The 23,223-nt window shown below is 43.3% G+C and overlaps 1 protein-coding gene across 3 annotated transcripts in view; it reads right to left on the bottom strand.

Annotated features, from left to right (window-relative positions):
* E(z) (histone-lysine N-methyltransferase E(z)) overlaps positions 1 to 23,223 on the bottom strand; it is a 69,248-nt gene that overhangs the window by 45,253 nt on the left and 772 nt on the right. For 2 of the 3 annotated variants that reach the window (XM_050193277.3, XM_050193278.3), the window contains exons 2-5: positions 21,577 to 21,691; positions 19,860 to 19,988; positions 19,595 to 19,708; positions 19,268 to 19,475 (exon numbers count right to left, since the gene is read on the bottom strand). In XM_050193277.3, coding sequence (XP_050049234.1) covers positions 19,268 to 19,475; positions 19,595 to 19,708; positions 19,860 to 19,988; positions 21,577 to 21,684 — 559 coding nt within the window. In that variant the 5' untranslated portion in view covers positions 21,685 to 21,691. Of the gene's footprint in view, positions 1 to 19,267; positions 19,476 to 19,594; positions 19,709 to 19,859; positions 19,989 to 21,576; positions 21,692 to 22,856; positions 23,100 to 23,223 lie in introns of all 3 variants that reach the window. The other variant, XM_072285923.1, reaches the window with a different exon arrangement.

The following is a 23,223-nucleotide window of genomic DNA, read 5'->3' as shown; positions in this document are numbered from 1 at the left end:
GGCCATGCGACAGCAGAAGCCAAAGAACTGGTGATGACATGCCCAACACTTTACATATACTGCTTATTTCCCATAAACGAAACTGACAAAGTTACACAGACTGCTTAAAGCTCTAGCAGAGACCACATCACGGCTTAAATGCAAAACACTTTCAGCAGTTGCACACCAGCATGATATGCACTTGGGTACCTCGACTTCATTTAGGTTATTTTTCAGCATAATAACCAGCATGGTGCACATTACATTGTCCAGATCTTCGAGGCCTGATTATTAATACATATGAAAGTACACTGCCTAATACTAAAATTTCATTGCTACCATTGCCACTCCTGCAGCATAAGTCATCTGCTAGCTGGGGCTTCTTACACCTATAAGCTTAAAGGAGCCCCGAAACATGTTTTGAACATAAGAAGAAAACGTTGCTGATCTGCACAAGAAGCTACTGTGAGCATGTGAGTCAAATATTACTGCACTACATGCAGCAGGGAATTCACAATATCATGTCAAAAACAGTGAAAAATCACTTGCTCTCGCCTTCGCAATATTAACATTGCAAGCAGCAAAGCCCACCAACAGCTATTGGCCAATTTCATCATTGAGAGAACATTCTCAGTAATACCATTATTGCTATTTTTGAGGTAAACAAATGAAGACTATATATGCCTACAATCTCACAAAGACAGAAGAATCATGGCTGCGTGGCCTACGATAAAGGAGGGGCATGCTGCAGCCGCCACAGGGTGCTGTGACAAGCCCTTTGGTTGGTAAGATGCTCAACCTTTCGGCAGAGCCTTGCCACCTCGCCAACTCCCCTGTGTAGCTTCCATTGCACTAGTGGAGACGAAAGGAAAGATAATGCCGCTCATCGGTGCTATAACTACGTCTAACTATGCTTATACTTAAAGGATTTGAAATATTTTTACTGTAGGAGATCTGCAAGGTGACGCCCATAATAGGCTATTCTATAATTAGTTAGAAAAGTGTTTGTGCGTTTTAAGGGGGTCCTGAACCACTTTTTATCAAAGCTGAGAAATGCATTTGACAATAAAGAAAACCCTTTTAGAAATACTTGGCCACAAAAACTACTTCAATGCGTTCAGCAGAAGCAGAGTTATTGGCAATCAAAGATTCCCTGTCATTCCCTTTGTGGTGGTCCCGGTCCTTCTTCAATGCCTCGTACTGCGAAGGCTACAGCAGAGCTCCACCTATTGAACATCACTGTGGCATGCACTTCAAAGCTGATTTTGGATGTTCACATAGACACCACTACTTCCGACTGGTTCCTACGACGCGCCTAACTTGGAGGCTATCCCTCAGCTTACGGTTCAGTTCATGGTGTCTCATTCCTTTTCTATGATACAGTGTACTAGATAGCTATGCACAACCATTCTAACACTGACTGACAGGCCTAGCAGATTTGCTTTCGTACTTATCTCTAGAACAACCACACAATTTCCTAGAGTTGAATAAACTTCACCTGCAAGTTTGCTCGTGCAAGTATGTTAGCAGTGCACACATCGGCTAAGTGATGGATGCTACACTTCAGACTTGCATTGAAAGGATTTCTGACGTAACAAGCTTTGACCATGGTGGCGACACACCTCGAGGATATACAACTCGGTAAGCAGACAACTTGTTCGTCAGATGCTAGCACTTGGGCTTTGAGTTGTGCCACCCACAGAGAACAATAAGAGCACACTGTTGTCCTCAGCGGAGCGCAATCATTGTGGCACCCCACAACGGCTGCGGTATCTACGCTACATTGGGCTTCTGATTTTTGGAGTTCTGGCAGTCAGCTAGTTCCGATCTTGATAGGAAGTCACATGGGCTGGGATACCAAGACAACCCGAAGCTGCCTGAAGTTAGCAAAATCGAATGCTGAGAGAGCTGGCCACGGGCAAACATAAACATGCTACCAGCATCGTAGCGGCCGGCACATGCTAGGCATAGTCGGCCCATTATGTGTTGCCAGTTTGAATATACATAGTTGCATTTGGGAATGTGATCACTCTTGCGAGATTTTGCGTGATTTGGTACGGGACGTGCACTGGGCACCTTATGTTGCAAAGTGTAACAAACAGCCCTCGAAGCATCCAATGCCAATACATGAAATCGCGCCTAAGTAACACAAAAGTGATCACTAGTGAATGCCTACTCCCAGCAATCATGTCGGCCACCAGCGACTTTGTTGACTTGACGTTTTGTCATCATTTGACAAGACACGAAAAAGCAGAATATGGGGCATGTATTATACAGATAAAACAGATGCTTGCATAGGCTTCGATTCCAAAAAGTTTGTTTCAGCTGATGGTGCTTCTCTTCTGCCCTTGTACTGAAGGAGTTAGGGCTGCGGTTGGCACATGAAAATGCACGTCGCCTGTGACCAACAAAAAGTTTCACACGAAAAATAGTATTGGTCGACGGTTGGTTGGTTAATTTGGGTTTAATGGTACAAAGGCAATTAAGGCCATGTTGCGCTAGTCACAAGACAAAAGAAAACAACATTAGAGCAGGTAAACCTGCATTACATTATAGTTGGTGTAAATAACCAGTCTTCTCAAAAAAGTCGAACAGGTTAGTAAATGGCACTGGCAGGTCATCTGCCAGTAATAGGGCAGGGTGTAATGGTTTATGTAAATTATACAGGTTGTGTAAAAACTTCAGTCTCCATGTGTTGATGTGTGGACATGTCATAAGGATGACTGCAAGAGGTTCATGGCATTTTTCGCAAGTTGGTGGGTTTTCCTTTCGAAGGAGAAAATTGTGCGTCAGATGTGTGTGTCCAATCCGAAGTCAACAAAAGATCACCTCATAGAACCGTTGCTGGTGACTGCATGACTTCCACTCGCCAATTACAGATTTAATAAGATGTAGTTTGTTGCTTAAACAACGGTCCCATTCGTGTTGCCATTTTGACGCCAAGACTTTCCGAATTGCATTGACACTATCTCTATATAGAAGTGTGTTTGTTATGTTTTTGTATACTGCCATTGACGCGCATCTATCCGCTGCTTGATTACTCAGTATCCCAACATAGCTTGGTATCCAGCAAAAAACTTAATTGATCTGCCATTCTTGCTTGACGTTAATGTGTTTAAAATATCCCCTAACAGGGGTTCACATTCGGATTTCACGTGTAGAGCCTCGAGTATGCTTAATTAATCTGTGTATATGACTGTGTTTTCGTGTTTGTCAGCGATGATATTTTGAACTACCGTCCACATTGCATATACTTTGGCTGCGTAGACAGAGGCATGCTGCGGTAATCGAATACTTTGCAAATTTTCTGTTACAGCCCCCACACCCACGTGTTCTTTTGTTTTAGAACCGTCAGTATAAAATTTCATGTAATTTTTATATTTTTCATGAACAGCACGAAATTCTTGTATAATGTGTTCATGTGGGGTGTCTCTTTTCTTTAAATGTGTTAGTGTTCAGTCACATAACGGTGAGAAATCGTACCATGGGGGCCAACGTTGTGGCTTTCTGGCAACCTGAAGGACTTCGCGAGGAATGTCATAATCTTGACAATATTCCTCGTATCGCAGGACAAGTGGCCTAATTATGTTCGGTTTATTTGCATAATGTAAGCGTGAGCTGCACAGTGTGACAATGTTGTAGCATATGTGTTGTGGTGAGGACTGGATTCCGAGTACGTAGGAAAAAGTTCGTAGCGTTCTGCTCTGCTGTAAAGGAGGCTCATTGCAGTCAATGTATTAACTCTGGACAGGTGATGTTCTGTAAGCACCACTTGCCAGTCGTAGTCCAAAGTTATGAACTGAGTGAAGTCGTCTGATGTAAGACTGTCTGGCTGAACCATATATGATGCTATCGTAGTCTAATATGCTACATACTAAAGTTTGGTAGATGTGTAGTGAGCATTTATGGTCATAGCCCCCACACTTCAGGAACAGGACTTTGAGGGTGTTAAGTGCATTGTTCGCTTTACTTTAAGACTATTTATGTGCGCGAGAAAGTTCAACGTTTTATCAAACAGAACACCTAGAAACTTGTGTCCTACTTTTACCGGTAGTGTTGTAGGCCTATTTTTGTGAAAAAACAACACTAATAGTTTTTCCAGTTGAGAAGCGAAAACCGTTTTCAGATGCCCACTGTGAGAGTTTGTTGTAATTTGAATTTGCCGTTCGCAGGTTGCCAAGTTTGATGCATGACACACGATTTGTAGATCATCCACATATAATGAGTGCATTACATAGGATGGAATTATGTTATTGACCGAGTTTGTTTTCACCACAAACAATGTTTTGCTTAATACACATCCCTGTGGCACACCATTTTCCTGAATGAATATGCGTGACAGCACCGTTTCTAAACACACTTGGAATGTTTGGCCGGACATGAAATTGGCTAGACATTTGACCATTCTACCACGAATCCCTAAATCCGCTAAGTCCCTTAAAATACCAAACTTCATATTGTGTCGTACACCTTTTTTAGATCGAAGAAAACCAGGAGACAGTATTGCTTGCGTAGAAAAGGCTGCATGTATCTCGTGTTCTAGCCAGACTAGATGATCTGTTGTAGAGCAACCTTTCTTGTACCCACACTGATGGCTATCCAGCAGGTTCTCGGTTTCAAGGACATATGTTAATCTGATGTTTATAATGGCTTCACAAGACTTGACAAGACAGCTTGTGAGTGCTATAGGTCTGTAGCTGGTTGCTTTTGTAGGATGCTTTCCAGCTTTCAAGATAGGGATTATGATGGCTTTTTTCCACTCATTTGGCATTTTTCCCATTCCGCAGATTATGTTAAAAAAAAAAAAAAAAAGAGCAAGGTCTCAACTGCTTTAGGGGATAGGTGAGCGATCATTATGTAATGTACTCTGTCCGGACTAGGTCCTCTTTATTTGCTAGTAGTGAGTACTCTGTTGATTTCCAGGAGTGTTAAGGGGGCATTATAGGATTTCTCTGAACTTCCTGTGGTCGGAAGCTTTAGTTTTTCTGGCGATTGCTTATCCTTTTGAAATGCAGCAGAATAGTTTACTGAGCTTGATATGTTATGGAAATGCTTCCCTAATACGTCTGCTTGTGCATTTAAGTTCATTTGCGTACCTGGAGGTGAGACTATGGGGAGTGTGTAAGGAGAGTAGTCACCTCTAAATTTATTAACCTGATCCCTCATTCTTTTGGAAGTTATCGAGCTATTTATGGATGACAGATAGTTTTTCCAAGACTGTCTTTCAGCTTGCCTGCATGTGTGCCTGGCTTTCGCTTTTTTGAAAGAGAGGAGGTTATCTTGTGTTGGGTATGGCCGAAAGATACTTCACGCTTTGTTTTGTAGTTTTTAGTTCCGGTACAATAATTCGTCCACCAGGGTTTTAATTTTTTTCCTAAGAAGCCAAGAGGATTGTGGGATTGTTTGTTCTGCTGTAGCAAGTATTCAGGCCGTAATCTTTTCATTCATTTTGTCTATCGTTAACTCAGCCGACATGTTATCCAGATTGGCCTTTTCAGTGAATAGGGGCCAGTTTGCAAGATGGTGTTTCCAACGAGGTAATCTCAATCATATCGCAGGGAAAGCAGATGCTTTCTTTAATAATAGCTGGCATATGGTCACTACCACACGGATTATCGATAACACTCCATTGGAAATCGCCAATGAGAGATGGAGAGCACAGTGCCAGATCTAGACAGCTCACAGCTCCTGTGCTTGGGGAGCAATAGGTTACAGCACCAGTGTTTAAAAGCATATGTCATTTGTTAGAATAAAATCTTTTAAGTGTTTGTCCCCTGGTGTCAGTTGTTTTTCTGCTCTATAATGCGTTATGGGCGTTATCCGATACCAAGACACCGGATAACGTCGCATGCATCACAGGGCTACATAAGTGTGACACCGTGCTGTGCGGCACTCTATCGGCTCGGTGGCAGGACAGCCATGACAACAGCCGCTTACCTGCGACGCCTTTTCCTTCTGCAGGTTCTGCTCTGGTGTAGCCCTCCACCATGCGACAACGGACGCTATTAAAAAGGTTCAGGTAGCTTGTTTAAAATTAATTCTAGATCTCTTACAGCAAAACGCAAATGAGGTGGAATGTATATTTAATAAATGGTGATGGTTTTGTGTGCTAAAACGGTGACAGCAACAGCTTCGATGTGACTGTTAATGGTAACTTTTCTGGCTGCGGTACCCGCCCTGCAGAACAATTGCTACACCATCCGAAAGCCGGTTCACCTGAGTATGGTTGCACAGTATGACAGTAGAGCCTTTTAAAAAAATTTTATGTTTTTCACCTAGGTTTGTTTCCTGTAAGCAAAATGCCACAGGAGAGAAGTTACTTAACATGCACTTGATGTCACTTAAGTTGCGTAAGAGTCCAATGCAATTCCAGTGGATAATAAAAGCCATTTTAGAACTGAAAGGTAAAAAATGGCACTACAAGTGAGCAAGAGATAAGAAAGATGTTAGGTGAGATAGATGTAAAGAAGGTGATAACAAAGGAGTGATAACCTTTATGTTATTGCTTTCTTATTTACAGTGGTTATTGGGACTTTGTCCCTCTTTCCACGCTCAAGAGAGCACTTGTCCTTCGGCTTCGATGACACCGGGGTTTTTGCATAGACCTCCATCGCGCTCTTTGAGGCGCTGGAGGACCAAGAATCGGACACTGAGACACGTGTCTCGGGCCTTGGGGTTCGGTTGATTTTAGGGCCCTGCGGAACTGGTGTCTGCAGGCCCTTTGAAGAGGATGAAACAGCACTGGCTGCTTTCACCACGGGAGTGGTCACTGCGGGACCACTGTGTGTGGGCTCGGAGGACTCCTGAGGCCTCTGTGACACTGCCCCCACCTGCGTCACATCGGCATAACTTCTTCGCGGAAGGTGCGATAGTCGCTTTCTGGCTTCAAAGAACAAGATTCTTTTTTTTTTTTTTCACAGTTAGCGCAATTACTTCTTTTCCCCTTTTCCAGCAAGGGCAAGACCGTGAGTAAGGTGGATGGTCTCCTTTGCAGTTAATGCAATGTGGGAAGAAGTGCAGTTGCCAGACTGATGACCACTGGAGCTGCATTTAGCACAGGTGGTTAGGCCTCGGCATGCATGTGAAGCATGCACAAACCTTTGGCATTTGAAACACAGTCAGGGGTTCGGAATATACGGTCTGATCTTTTACTTTTACGTACTCTGCATCCAGCGAGGTATGCATTACGCTTGTTCCAAAGGCAAGTATGACATGTTTTGTCGGGATTTCTTGGTAATTTCTGCAGATGACGATTCTTTGTACTTTGGTCACATTTTCTTCCTTGAAACCCGCAAGCAGTTTCTCATTGCTCAGTGGAGGAAAGTCCTCCTCTGATATCACACCTCTGCTTGTATTCTGTGTGGTGAAATTGTCACTGTCACGTCGCCAATATTGGTCAGTTCCAAGAGCTTCTGCGCTTGATTTTTGTCATTTAGTTCTAGGAGGAGTTCCCAGCTAGACATTTTCGAGGTTTCGTATGTCGGTCCAAATTTGTCTTTCAGGCATTTGGCCACCAGGAATGATGAGAGCTTTCTTATTGGTACGTTGTTTGCGCTGTGGATTACATAGTACTTGGGAAATGATGAAGCGTTGCTCCGAAAGGAGAATTGGAACGGTGCTTCGGTGCGGCATCTTTTCAGATGCTGATCATAGACAACGGAAGTTTGCGCTGCCAAAAGAAAAAAATGTGTATGTTCGGCAACAACGCTGACCGCCCACCACGGAGCCCAACGAGGGGACGCGGCAGAGCTTGCATAGAAGTCTGCACGACGCCTGTCGTACGCCATCACTGTAACGAAATATGGTGTACCCAAGGTAGGATAGCCATACAGCCAATCCTTGCCGCCCCAGAGAAAGGAAGTAAATGGAAGATAGGAGAAGACAGAAAAGATGCAAAGTGAGAGAAAGACGAAGGTTGGAGGGAGAGAGAGACAAGAAAAGGCAACTACCGATTTTCCCCGGGTGAGTCAGTCCAGGGGTGCCCTCTACGTGAAGCCGGGCCCAAAGAGGTGTGCTGCCTCCACTGAGGGGCCTTAAAGGTCCAAACACTCGGCATTGGCTTAACCCCTAGGATCCCCCTTTCCCCGGACATGGCTAAGCCACGCAAAGTTAAACCCAGGAGGGGCCAACCCTTGTGTGCTCGGGTACGTGGTGTCGCAATACACCAAACACCTGCTGGCGCAGACACCACTGCGGGGAGTATTGCCAGATCATGAGAGCAACAAGTGTGTGGCCATTATGCAACTACTGCATTCCTATAACATCAATGGCCTACAGATAAAACACATAGGTTTCAAGTTGGCACTCAAGCAAATGATGGAGAGACAGAGTGAACACGGGCTAGCTGAGGTGCCTTCACTAATTGCAGAAAAAGGAAATATCCCCACATATACACGAGAGATGTGAAAAGGGATACCACCAGAGAAAGATGAACCAAAAAGGCATCTCAATGTGTGAGGATGAGTGTCTACAACTTAGCGGACTACAATGTCCACAGAGCATGATGCAGATAGCATGCACGCATGATCAAGAGCATGGGGCGCTGTTAACGGTCAGGAAGACGCCTTCACAAGGCGCGCGCATGCACACACACACATTCGCACACACTCACACGCAAAAGAAAGGTTTAAATGGTTCGAGGCCACTCGTACTGCACTGCCTCGTAAGGCAGTCCAGTGTGTTAGAACCTTGGTAGATAACACTAGAAGTAATGCAATCCGGAGGTGACAGCTACCAGTTGGCTGAACGAGGCAAAAGTCTTCAAGCGCCAACACTGCCATCCGTCAAGTACCCACAAAGATGCCAGTGAGCACTCTTCGCCTCTTTTTGGCATCTGCTAGCCAGAGAACTTCCAGAGAGCAGTCAGGCCAAAATCATCCTGGCTGGTTCTGGCCACCCGCGGATAGCCAGAACCGTCCAGCCCAAGCAAAACCAACGCACAGCAGAAGTGTGCCACACGGTGGGTGGTGGAACCTGAGAAAAACAAAGCCGCTCTTGGCTGGCTCTGGCAGCCCACAGGTAGCCAGAAGTGGAAAATCAAAGAAGCCCACTACAAACACAGCTACGTGCAACTGTAGAGGTGAACTATGTGCATGACAGGGCTGGAGTGTGCACTTGTGCTCACGTGCTTCAGTCGGGCCATGCTACGTGTTGTAGAGCCGCTCTTTCCTGCACCAGCTAGACTCATGGGTAGTAGCCACATCCAAATTGCATATTTAGAGTGCTGTCATCAGTGCAATATGAAGCAAAGTCTGCGATGAAGTCTAGCCAGGAGCAGCAGGGAGTGAGCATGCTCTGGCAAGCATCCGTCTGGTCTGACCATAAGTTTTGCATGGGTCGATGCTAGTTCTGTGTTCAAATCTGATGAAAAATAATGCTACCCAATGGCTACCACACTGATAAGCAGTGTGTCCAATGTTTCATTCTTACACAAGTGGGCATGGCCGAGCGTTAGCAGGCTATAGTCGGCAATAGTAGGACAGTCGTACTTCCGGAAGTACGCAACTTGGTATCGAAATTTGAAACGCAGATCTTCACTTCCTTCAGCCTGTTTATTAAACTGCGCCAATAAATAAAAACAGTAACAGTAGGAAGAAGCGCATTGATTCAAACACCCTTCTTGATTGCTGTAAGCCATTGGCCAACAGCAGCAGCGAATGGGAATCTGCAATATGATGAAATGTGGCAGCTCAATAAAGAGTGAGGAGATGACTTCTGTTGAAAAGGACGTTTGAGAAAAAGGTGACTTCATGCTCCTCTTGCGACTTCCATGTGCAAAGTTTGGCTCAGAAGTTCACAGCAGCATATGCTATCCACAGAATGTTTTTTTTCCACCAAGTACGAGGCGTGCTTCAGGATCTTTTTAAGGTGCTAGTGACTGTCAGAACAAGGTATCAATAATATTTGCCAAGTAAAATTAAACTTGAAAAAGTTCTAGCTTGTGCCATAGTTTTATGAAACAGGCTGAAAATAGATAGGTTTTATTTTATTAACGACATCGCAAATGGCATTGACGCAACGGTACGCATGTTCGCAGATGACTGCATTATTTATAAACCAATACAGACCAAGGATGATCAGGTTGTTCTGAATGACGCACTTAAAAATATAGCAAAATGGTGTCAAGACTGGCAGATGACGCTAAATGCAGAAAAAACTGTCTGCATGACAGTAACGAGAAAGAAAGAACCACTAACCTTTCCATATGAAATTCAGCAAGGAGAACTACATAGGGTAGAAGAATACAAGCATTTAGGTATAATTATTTCTTCTGATCTAAAATGGAACAAACACGTGTCATACGTGGCAACAAAATCACTCTCAGCGCTTTTTTCCCTCAAACGGTCCCTCAGATATGCTTCACCCAACACCAAACTACTCGCGTACACGTCACTCATTCGCTCCGTTATAGAATACGGCGCCATATGCTGGTTTCCATACACTAAATGTGCCATAGCGAAGTTAGAGAACGTACAAAGAAAAGCAGTAAGATTCATTTATAATAAATACCGTCGTCAAGATTCCCCAACTGAACTTCTACGCTTAGCCGGACTCCCAACAATTAGCGATCGTGCTAGATATCTCCGACAAAAATTCCTGTTTATTCTCCAGAGCAATGCCCTAAAAATAGGCAAAAATAAGTTTTTAGTACACTCTAACGCTAGAATTACAAGAACGAAACACAATAAACAATTATCTGAGTATAGGTTTCACAATGACACCTTCAGATATTCATACTTCCCGCAAGCTATCAGAGAATGGAATATGTTACCACAAGAAGTTGTCGATTGTACAACCCTCGATTCTTTTTTGTCTAAGCTGTCTAACCATATCTTTGTTGCTACATGATGAAATGTGGTTTTTACATTATGTTCTATTGTCACCATGAATGCTGTACGTGAGTATGTATAAGCTTGTTTTTAAACCAAAGCCAAGGCCTCTTGTAAACGATTATCGTTGAACCCTGTATGAATTATGTATTTTCCCTTTTATGAATGTACCCTTTCCTGCCAAAGCCTTCGTTAAGGCTAGCAGCATGTACCAAATAAATAATAGAGCACAGCCTTTAGGTGGCCGTTTCTCAGCAAGCATCAGCGGGGGATGAAAGATGCGAGGAGGAAAGCAAAGGAAGAGAGTGTAGCGGAACCATGAGAGAGAAAATGGAGGAGAAGGATATGGTGAAAAGACTAGTGCAGCAAAGATGGCTACGAGATGGCGCAAGAGTAGCGCGAGTCGTCTGTCAGGTCTTGCAGCGGCTTCTGCTGTGAATCGTGCCAATGCACCACCCATGTGCTGGCTCTTGCGATTCCCAGATTAGTGTGGCAGTCACGCCATACATGGCTCCGTTTACAACGTGTGGCACGACACAGACTGCCGGCGCCAGCCGATATGTCGCGAAATGAAAACACGTATAGAGCGGCGCTCTAATTTCGCATTAGAGAGTATTGCGATGATCGGAGAATTTTTGAAAATTTAACACTGAATGACTAAACTGTAGAATAAATCGGTAGATCTACTGATAAATTAGTTGTGGCACCCCCATTCTTTCTAAGCTGCTAAGTCTAACAAGCACCATTCCATACAAAGCTGCCGATCAAAGTTGCAATATAGTGCATAGTCAACAAAGATGTAAAATACATGGTCAAAATAATGAAATTCTGGGGCTTTATGTGCCAAAACCATGATCTGATTATGAGGCACGATGGTCAAAATATCCTAGAGCACCAAACTAAGATAAATGTATATGCTAACTCTTTATGTCCAAACTTTTGAACAGTGGAACAGGCTGACTAATGAGTGTGTGAAACATGGTGGGTGCAAACAAAGTTCTATGGATTATGGTTCGAACCATAATCCATAGAACTTTGTTTATGCCCACCATGTTTCACACATCGTCGCCACAGATCACACTAAAAAAATTTTTAAAAATATACTTAAATTCTAGGGTTTGTGGGGAGCACACGTGCCCATTTTTCTTCACGTCGTCGCGGTCGCGTTAAGGGCCGGCATAGACACGGGAGCGGTGCACTACGCCCTCTCCCGGTTCTCCCTCGCTCTCACGACGCGGCGTTCACCCTTCATCCCTGACTCGCGGGAAGGTATCTGACGGGCGAGGCGGACATTCCCCTCTCAGAGGTAAAAAGGTATAAAACAGCGCCACCAGGGGAGACCCACTCCATTGGATGCCGGGCCCCTAACCTGCAGGACTGGAGCTCGCCTTCAGCCCTAGCCGCACGCAGAGTGGAACCCCCACAGGTTTTACATGCCGAAATGATGGAATGCTGTAGTGGGGGACTATGGAATAAATTGGACAACCTGGGGTTCACGGGCGTTTTTACATTTTGCCCTCATCAAAATGCAGCCTCGTGCCCATGGATTTGATTTTGCACCCTAGAACTTAGCAGCACAATGCCAAAACCACTATGCCACTAGGTTGAAAAATTGAGCAACACACTGTATGGGGTCCAAAATTTTGATTGCCATGGTTCTATAGAATAGAATGCATAGGTGGGCTAGTTGGTATTGCATTCCCAGAAAAGACTGGAGCACAGAAACTTGTTACTTCGTGATAGAGAATTAAACTTCATTGATCATTATTAGACATGTGCCTTTGATGTTTGTTTTCAGCTATTCTTGGCATGTGCAATGTATCTGTATACAGCATAGACAGCTTATAGCGTAAGTCACCGGAGTCGTTAATATTCACTCGATTATTCATTATTCAAAGACTTGTTGGATAATTATAAATTTCCCTAGCGTTGCCATCAACTCCACAGAATTGATATAGAAAGGCAGCCGAAATTTTGGATGCCGTACAGTGTCTCATTTCATTTCTGGGACTGATTCCTATGCATGCGATGTCAAAAACATGGCGACAGCAAATCAAATTGCTGCCATTCGAGTCACTGTGATGGTGACCATTTGGTCACCGGCTCTTGACAAGGCATGCTGGTTAGGCCTAGCCAGCAGGGGTGCTGGGCAGCATGCCGTCATGGGAAGCTCATTCTTAATATGTATGTTCGTATCGATAGATGATGAAATAGAGATTAGGCATGTGATCGCACACACAGGTTGAACTTACCGCAGCATGTGTGAAGCGAAGTTTGGTTTCTTGGGCGATTAGCTGCGACAACCAAGTACTGTGAACACCTATCAAGTTTCTATGTGCGCGTATTGGTAGTAACGGTGAAAGCTCGCATGTGGACATAAAGCCTAAAGGCTCCTGCTTTAAGCAATACTGCTTAAACTGACAGCACTCAAGGAAAGGTTTCTCCGTTGACTAAGCAACCCCTGCACACCTGCATCGCGCTGCCGTTGCCGCATTTTTTTTTTATCATTCCTTGTTCATTTGCTCCATGTCTCCTCCTTTGCAGTACCCTCATTTCATTCTCCTCCCATCAGCGGTGCACCTACTTGAGAAGCATGCTTGCTGCTGCACTAGTCTGAAGGATTTTCCCCCAGAAGCCGCATTACAACCAGTGTTTTGTCTCGCGTCTGCACTATGAGCAGTATGCATATAAATGGAGTTTTGTGGGAGGGTAAACGTGAGTCAGAAAAGGTCGTTTTATAGCTGGTTCTATACTTTAAGCAGTTATGTCATAAAGTGGTCTAAGCTGAATATATTTTTTCCGTGTGGACAGTACAAATCAGTTGTGAGATGAGCACTTGTGTTGTGTCACTTTCTTTGCATCAATCATTCCTTCGCTCTAGGTTTTTTCTAAAAGAGGTTTCCATAGAGAAAGTGGTGTTGCCACGCGGTCTTAATAATCTAGCAGGTCTGAAAAATCCGTCATTTGCTTGCTTGTAAAAAATAAAATCAGGAAGGAAATAAATGCAGAATATCTTTCAAGGCAGTGCTTCCAGCTAACAATGTGAACCATCTGTTGCTGCTGTGTTTCTATACATTATTTTGACTGCACAGTGCAGCCGAGGAAAAGGAACACTTGCCACCCTGCATGAAATCAAAGAAATGATCGATAACAATGGCAATGAAAGTTAAGAATATGGTTTGATTCTACAGAAATAAATAAGCTACAGCACTGCTTTCTTCTGGCACAAGATGGACTTGCTGCATTATGGTTTGCCAATAGCATGCTCTACTTCTGCCTCAAGGGCGCCGGTGAACTATTGTGCATCTATGTGGAGCAGATACGTTAAGGGAACAACCATGTGCTAGCAGAGTCGAGCAGCGCACCTAATCTTCGCCTAGAGTTTACCATTGCCACAGTAATTGCACAGAATGTGTTGGAACGAACCAGGTGCACTACACTGGGTTCGCTCTGATGCATTCTTTGCAATTACTTTGCAAGAGAGGCCATACATGCTTATTCAATCCAACTGAAAGTAGACAACACTTGCATAACCAAGAAACATAGTGTGCACACTGCACCTCAGAAAGTGCAAGCAGCAAAGAGAAGTAGGGTGGAGAACTAGCCATTTGCCTTGGGAAAAGAACATATTTTGTCCACTGTGTACTTCTAATTTGATCAGGATCCATCCGCACTAGTCTTGCACCCAGCAAGATTAGTGCCAAACAATGGATCAGCTTTCTCTCTGGCTCAAATTCCTGTTTGGCTTACGGGACCTAATGGCTTTTGCTGCATAGCACAGAGTTGGTTTTGTTGCATAACACATATGGCATTATTTTAAATATGCATATGTATTACTTCTTTTAGCAAATCAAGATGTGATAAAATTATTTGTGTGTAAACTTTGTTAAACAGATACCGGCCCTATCTAATACCCCTGTCACACGACAAGTCTAATGTCATTTCCAACGAATTACATTTGTTGCGGTTAATGTTATTATAACCACACGCTGTCACACAACGAAAACTAATGTCATTTGAACATGATTACAGTGACAATAGTAAAAAAAAGAAAAGAGAGGCAAAAATAGCATCACAGCCATTTTTCTACAATAATTATTTTCCAATATGCTAAATTCCGTTGGAATCTGTGATCCTCCCTTACACACCGTGCTTTTGGATTACAGTCGAACCCGACTATACCGAACCCGTTTACGTCGAATTATTCTATATATCGAACAATTTCTGGACAAGGTATAGTTACAATGAGTATATATAGCAAAAATTCCGCTTACATCGAACAAAAATAGCAGCGACTCCCGATATATCGAACGTCAAGCTGTGAAAAAATGCCCCCAGAAGTTGGCTTTCCCTCGTGGTGGCGGGGAAACCCGGCGGCACGGCTCCATCCAACCACTCTCCCTACCGTGACTGCACTGCGTTGAGCGAGCTGTCGACACCCCCCTGCAAAAGATGATCCTGGCCCACCCGCAGTGCTTGCACAGACAGCCAATCAGAGCAGCGTTGCCATCTGGTGAAATTGGCCACCAGATTTCGGAAATCTGGTGAAAATGTAGAGCTCCTGGTGGCCAGGCCAACAAACTACTACACCAGACAAAATCTGGTGATATCTGGGGAAAACCACTCTACCGAAATTACTGTCTACCCGCGCTGCTCATTCAAACATTTAACACTAGGTAGCGCCTGCGGCCCCCACGATTCTAAGGCCTATATTTGTATTTGTTTATTCCTCATGAAATCCCTGTGTTGCTGTGCTACCGTTAGAGTACAGTGAACCATAAAGCTTACTGTAGCTAAGGTTTGTGCTAGCGTGTGATGCTAGCGCTAGGTTTCAACGCACGTATGTTTATAAGTCGTTTCAATAGACGGCACAGGCTGTTCTAGTGGAGGAATAAATTTACCGTGGGAAGCGCGGGAAGAGCAACACCGGGCCATCGGCAATGCGTCAAGTGGCCAGCCAACACACATGCTGATGCTCCGCTCATTTCGCTGTCACAAAAACCTGCTGCGCAGGCCGTCTTCGACGGGAAACTTCCTGAGGATTCTGCAACATTCTGGGCTATAATTTTGAAGTTTAAAAATGGCATGGGGGAAAAGCCCTACCAGGACCTTGCATTGTATGCACTGGCATGTCTTTCTTGCCCAGTGTCGAATGCACTGGTGGAGCGTGCCTTCAGTCAGGTCACGTGTGTTAAGACGAAGTACAGGAACAAAATGTCGCTGAAAACTTTGGATTCCATTGTACGAATTCGCACAACGTTGGCCTCCAGAGAGGGATGTTGCGTGAAGTTCACTATCACAGAGGATATGCTACGCAGGTTTCGTTCAGGCATCTACGATGCTCCAAGCGATGATTACAGGCTCCTCATCATCACAGACGATATGCTACGCTGGTTTCCTTCAGACATTTACTATGCTCCAAGGGATGATTAAAGGCTTCTCATCATGATTTTATATACATAATAAAATGAGTGCTTGACGAATGTTAATTCTTGGCCATTACTGTGCATTTTAAGGCAATTTTATTTTCTGGTGAAATCTGGGGAAACTTTCGCAAGTTTCTGGTGTCGTGCCGATTTTCCAATCTGGCAACGCTGAATCAGAGGCTCTTGTGCCCTCTTCGTGCAAGATGGCAAAAGTGCGAGTTGTCTCGCTGCTTTTCTGGTTCCTTGCGTATGTGTCTTGTAGGCCTTCTCCTGCACTGTAGCCGTGATGAAGCGACAGAATTCGGCTTTCGTCATGAAGCTCGAAACCATAAATCGGTTCGAACGCGGCGACAAGTTGGATGTCCCTGCAGCATGCCAGATTCCGAGGAGCACTCTCAGCACGATCTTGAAGAATAAGGGGCGATTCAGGCTAAAGCGGCCAAACTCGCGACCTGCCGCCCGTGGCGCCCGACGCATACGCACGGCTGTGTACAAGTGGTTCACCCGAAATTGCTTCAGCCGTGCCAGCTTCCGCGTGCTCGGTGATGACTGCAAATTCTGATGAATGCAACGAAGCCATTGCCGGTGTTGCCAAAGTTTGGAGCGAGCTGTCAGAATTTCCGGAAGCTGTTGACAAATCAATGGTGGACGAGTTGGTTAGCGCAAATGATGGTGTCGCGACCACAGGAGAGCCCGAAAACGAAGACTACATTGCTGACATTGTATCGAGCACAAGTGAAATTGGGCACAATGAGGAAAGCAACGACGGTCCTTTGCCCGCATCCTCCGAAGTGATTGGTGCACTTGCACTAGTCCGGTGCTTTTGCGCGAATGCGGAAGGTTGCGGCCTCAGCTGCTCCGACTCCTTCGACAATGTGGAGAAGTGTGTGCGTTGCTGGCAGCAAAATTGCCCATGCAGAAGAAAATGCAGGACTATTTCGTGCGAAACTAAGCTAATTCCATCAATAAAGTGATCTTATAAATGGTATGTGCTTTTATGACATCCAATCATTTAGCAGGCTTATATCGAATTATGCTCTATATCGAACTGATAGACGTTTTTTTGCAAGTTCGATATAGCCGGGTTCGACTGTACTAACACGTCGACACTGCCAACCAAGTTGAGTCACGCCAAGCCAAAGATTAGGCAAGCAACATGGCGGAATGCACGATGGGCGCATCCTATCTGTTTTCGTTCTGAAGAGGAATGAGAATGGAAGTTGCATGTCATTGTCATTCTGATGTGCATGCAGGCTCCTAATATCCACATCGTCGGCGCGTGCATTTATGTCAAGTCAATCGAAGTGGCCACGGCCAATGCTCCAGTGCGAACAAACACGAATTCCACACCCAAAGCCAAAGACAGCCGTCAAGTCACTGGAGTGAAAGTAGCTTTCTGTATTTATGCACCAAGATACACTTACATGTCATTAAATAATTAGGCAATACTAATTGACAGAACAATAGTTATTTTTTGTTTAGCAATGAAAAAGCATGTACTGTTTGCGAAGATGACCAGTAGGCTCCTAGTGTCAAAAGATACACATTTGGTTCCAAAACCAATGCGAATGAGTTTGGCAAACTCATTCGTTTGAAAATGTCATTTGCAACTAATGTCGTTACATTTTACCATGTGACAGCAAACAAATGGCATTACTAGTAAATGTCATTAATTGCAAATGACATTAAATTTGCCGAGTGACAGGAGTATAAATCATATCACTCAAAGGTGCAATGAAAACTGTTGCAGAGATAGCATCGGAACTGGTACAGACTGCTTTACAAAGGCACAGAAACAAGAGCGATCTTTGGTGTGCTGTTAAGTGTTAAGTATAAGATACATATGACTCTATGTGAAAATGAACAAGCTCTTTGTTCACTCAATTGCTATAACATCTATGTAGAGTTCACCTGTTATGTATGGTGCCGCTGTTGCTAACAACATAACAGAGCCTCAGTAGGGTAGAAACTTGGGCCGGTTGGTGTAGCATAGTTCAAACTCATACAGCTGCTAGTCAGTGCAATGTGTGTGTCACTCTTTTCTTCGTCTTCGTCTGAGTGCTGGTCTTCAGGAATTTGAAATAACAGAGATCTTGAGCACTGCCATGGAAACAAGAGAACACTTGGGCGTGTTCCATGCATCTGTTGTTACGTAAGACTAAAAAGACAGGAAAGCACCCATTAACAAAATATTTTGCCTTTCCTTTTTGGTTAAGTATGCAAAACTTGTCAGCAGCATCAACAGGATATCAGACAAGCTGACTGAAAATTTCAAGCGTATGTTTTGCACACAAGTGAAAAACCCAGAGCAAAGACAAAATTTCGTCGGCAGCCACTGAGCTGTAATACCGGCTTAAGCTCTTAGCCCATTACTCTTCTCTTACAAAACGAAATGAGAGAAAACTGCAAATGTTTAATGTGTGCACAACTGCCATTTTTCCAGAAGAGGTGGTGAGCCAAAAAAAAGAAGCTGATTGGCAAGCACGAAGAAAAGTGAGTGAGTATGCCAATATGTGCTTACATCTGTTAAGCAAGCACCTCCATATCAATAAAATGCGTCCCAAACATGAAGTGTTCCAAATGAGAGCAGGTGACGAACTCATCAATGTGGTGGTAGTGTGAGAATTCGTTAAATTAAGAAAAAAAAAAGCATAAACTATAAGGTAATTAAGAAAACAATTTCAACAACTAATCATTATCATAATGTAGTAAGAATTTGTACCTATGCACTGCCATATTTAAACAAACACTTCACGTTTAGTCCTACTTTTGAAAAAACCAATTTTCTTGGCAGCCACAGTTACCTGCTGACTAATGGATAATGATTTGGACATGGCCTGAGCACAATGTGGGCTTCCAGGGCTTTATACAGGCGAATCAATTAGGATGCCCGCTCTGCACTGCTTTTACCAATGGAGTGCACTTTAGGCCAAACCTTCATTTGTATGCCCAGGCCAAATACTTCCATGCAATTGGTTAGTCATTTAGTCACTGACAAAGTAAGCATTTAGCATGACTGCCATTGTAACCCACCTTGGTTGCTGCTTCCTGGTTCATCATCATAGGCCATGAGAGCATGAACCAGTTCAAGAAAAAGTTCGTCATTCACTGACCCCGCATCTCGGTCCCCGTGCACCTTGCCATCATAGTTCTTTAGCAGTTCCTCAATAAAGGTGCCGTCCTGGTCCAGAATCTCATCTCCCATGTAGGGAATGTTGTGCAGTACAGTCTCATCCTCCACCTGTTGAACAGCATTATATCATTATGGGAAAATGAAAGCTTCTTACCAAAGTAACACATCACCAAGAAATGCAACTCTCACTTCGTGAATAAACTTGACCACAAAAACAAATACTATACCATGAAATTCTGTTGAGTAGGTGCCCACGTGTACATGGTCGGGATAGGATTGACAGCGTACATTATGCGCATTGGTGCTACCTGCTTGGTTCCATCTGCCAACTCCCCTTCACACTTAAACAAAAGAACAAACAAACAAAAAAAGATTTGTCACTTTGCAATTGCCATGTAAATAAGCAATTGCCAGCATCAAATAAACCTAGGCAAGAACTTTTAAGGTGTTTCCAGAAATAAAGCACTTTCCTAAAGCATAATGTTGCAATACCTTTTTCATAACAGGAAGGTGTACTGGCATGTCAGTAGGAAAAAGAGGAATGGCCTTGGTCTCTGTCTGTTGCTTTTGCAGGAGAGCTGCTGTTTCAATAATGAAGCGCCTGTTGGTCATGTATGCAGCCTGAAATGAAAGAAAATAATATTAGATACTCTTCCATTTGCTACCAGTGAAACCGAGCAAGGAGATGCTATTTTGGTCATGAAACATAATTTGATGTTCCAAGGTAAGCCAGGCTGTAAAGATGACTCAAAGTTAAACAAAACACAGCTACAAATATGTGGACTCTATTGTGACATTAAAAGTACAAAAGATATTATACCTGTGCGGTGCATAGAGCTGACAAAAACCATGCCTCAATATGAATGCATAAAATGTATGTCCATTAGCCCACTATAAAAATAGGCTGGGTAGACCATTAGGAGAAGCCATCTAATTGATGAATGTATAGATGCAGTTGTTATCACTGGTGAACTAGAGAGCTGCTGCAACCTCGTCATAGCCATCTCTTGATGTTGAAATGCGAAATGAGTGGACTGCAGGACAGACGCACTGTGCTAACATAGTCAAGAGTTCGACGGAATACCGTCTGGTCAGGTAAAAGCGTTGCTAGAAAATTAAGCAAGTCGCTGACCAACGTCAAAATAAATCTAAAATGACGTTCTGCAAAATTTCAAATTTTAAACTTCTATATTCCACGGAATACAGTCCGCAAAATACAGTATGTATACCGATCGCAACAGATTCGCCACTCATGAAAGTGACCAGCTGGCCCCCTTTTTTTATTTATTTATTCTTTTTTTTTTGCAACTTGTGCATCACACAAATGCATGTAAAATGAAATCGATGGTTTAACATCTTGGTCTGGTTGGGCAGTAAGTCATGCCAAAAGAAAAAAAAATTTAATTTTGAAATGCTCCTGTAACAATGCATGAATTACATTTAAAAAAATATATATTTTTTTTAATCCATCCAATGCTCTTGCATAGCATGTGGCAGCCTCTAACAACACTGACTGGGGCAAGGCTTCTATAGTCACCAAGGAAATCTGCAGTTTCTCGGGTACCTAGTTAGCCAGACTACAAGAAAAATGCTGAATTGTAACAATGCCAATCTTTTGTGTGCATCTGCAAGATGCTTAGGTCGAGTAATACCATGTGCTTAAGCTCACCACTAAAGCCAAGACATCTAAATCTTAACCAGACCTCTTGATAGAAATGCATGTAGAGCCAAAACATAAATGCATGAAATCCTAAGTCAGTTTAAGCTTCTCATAACAAGAAAGTGAGAACAAAAGGAAAGACAGAGCAAGTAACAGGTTGCTACAGCAGTGAAAGCAGACTAGAAAATTTGTGCCAGAAATCATGCATGACTCAAGTGGTAAAAGCCAGCTAAAACAATGCAAGACATGTGCCAGAGATTAATTCATGGTTATGCAATGTAAATTGTGAACATGCGTCAAACTATGTTTTCTGACTGCAACATTTTAGGCATGCTTGCTTATCCCTAGCATGCAAATATGCTGGCAAAAACTTTCAGTGCAAAATATGATACTTTAGAACTTCTTGCTGGGTGAGTTGGTGCATGGCTCTGTTAGCAAGAGTTGCGCATATAAAAGGAATAACCCAGGAATAAACAAGGCAACATCCTCTTTTCCTGTGTTCATTTTCTTATACACACAACTATCCCCAACATAAAATATGATACGTACCATGACTTCATCATGCCTCTTGAAGCGTTTTATTTGCCTGAGCCGCATGTATTCAGAACGAACTCTTTTTCTCCATTCTGGGCTCACTCTGCTCACATCCATTTGCATGAATACCCTATAACAAAGCAAAAAAATATGTTCACTCCATGAAAAGAAACACTGAAAGAAAAAAGTATTTGACCACTAAGTGCACGGCGAAAGTGTGTCTTGATATCTGATTTAAATGAATTCACCAACGAAAACTTATTTAAAGCCCAAGGGATGGCTGATGGTGCAAATTCTTTTTCTGATGGAACCATGTCATTAAGTTAATCCCCAATATGCAACCTCGGCTCAATCTGAGCCAAGAGCTACAATCCTGCACACAGACAAGAAATAGTGGTATTAAAGTAAATAGCTCTTCAAATTAATAAAGCCTTTTTTTCCCCTTGAGCTACACCAAAAAGACTTATTGATCATGGGAAATGACATAAAGAGTTACTAACCTAATGTAGCTTGGCCATGACAAATAAACATATCATCAAGGGCCACCAGTGAGTGCTCAACATGCCACCAACTGCACTTTCAATGCACTTGGCCCAGACTGATAGATAGTGGCAAGGACACTGCCAAGGCAGAATAAATTTAGGCCCCCTGCTGTATACTGTCAAAAAATCTTCAGTTGTGCAGCAACTAATGGCTTATGTTGCTACATGACACTGAAATTACCCCAGCTGCATGCTACCAGTTTCTTGGCCTGAAAAACATTTGGCACAGGCTCCAAATTAAACCTTTTTGACAAGAATAAAATGCCCTGCATTGGAGTAGGGCCTCAGGTTTTTAAAAAGTAATCAAACGCAGCAAGGGCACTTTTACGATAATAAGTGACCAGGTGTAACGGTTTGTTAGCTCAACTAAAGATTTCGGTTGGCTTTAGCAGAACCGGCACCAGTTCTTTCTTTACATTGTGCTAATTAGTAGCAACGGAATAATACAATTAGAACACCAACCCCACCTGAACACTTACATAAACCATTTATTTTTAAACATCACATACATATTGATGATAGTAAAGGAAGGAAAAAAAAAGCAGGATTGATGATAGTAAAGCAGGCCAACTATGCTAAGCTTATAAAAGTGACATAAAGCCACATCTTTGGCCAAGCAAAAATAAAAATAAAAAACCTGCTGGAATTGCAAAAAGCAAAATTTTATTTGGTATTTGCTGAAATGCTTCCACTTCACTTTTATGTAGCCTAACATTCCCCGCTCAATGCACACATTGTTGCTATTTTGATCACCTAAATTCTTTGTCCAAGTTCAGCTGCTTATGTTGTGAGCTGCTTTACTTCTGTGAAGCAGAGTTCTTGTACACTTCACTGTAGCTCAACGCTTGTCAAACTCAATGCAGGCTGTGGTCCCAGTTTGTTCCATTTACTTCTTTCTCCACACTTGGCTGCTTTTGTTGCCGACTTTTTCAATTCTTGCCTCTTGTTCTGCTCGTCTATTCAGGTACAGTACCTGGCCAGAGGCACATATTCATTCTGAGGGATTGGCCAAGAATGGTTATATACTCAGTGCCATATTCGAGCTGAACAATCCTAGTGGCCCTAGTTGTATACTCGACACGACAGCAGCAGCCAGCGCCCACAATGAAGAGCAAAGAAA

This window comes from Dermacentor andersoni, chromosome 1 (assembly GCF_023375885.2).
Source record: "Dermacentor andersoni chromosome 1, qqDerAnde1_hic_scaffold, whole genome shotgun sequence".
NCBI classification, from domain to species: Eukaryota; Metazoa; Arthropoda; class Arachnida; order Ixodida; family Ixodidae; genus Dermacentor; species Dermacentor andersoni.
The sequence above is the reverse complement of the archived record's forward strand: the minus strand, read 5'-3'. Positions and strand labels throughout refer to the sequence as shown.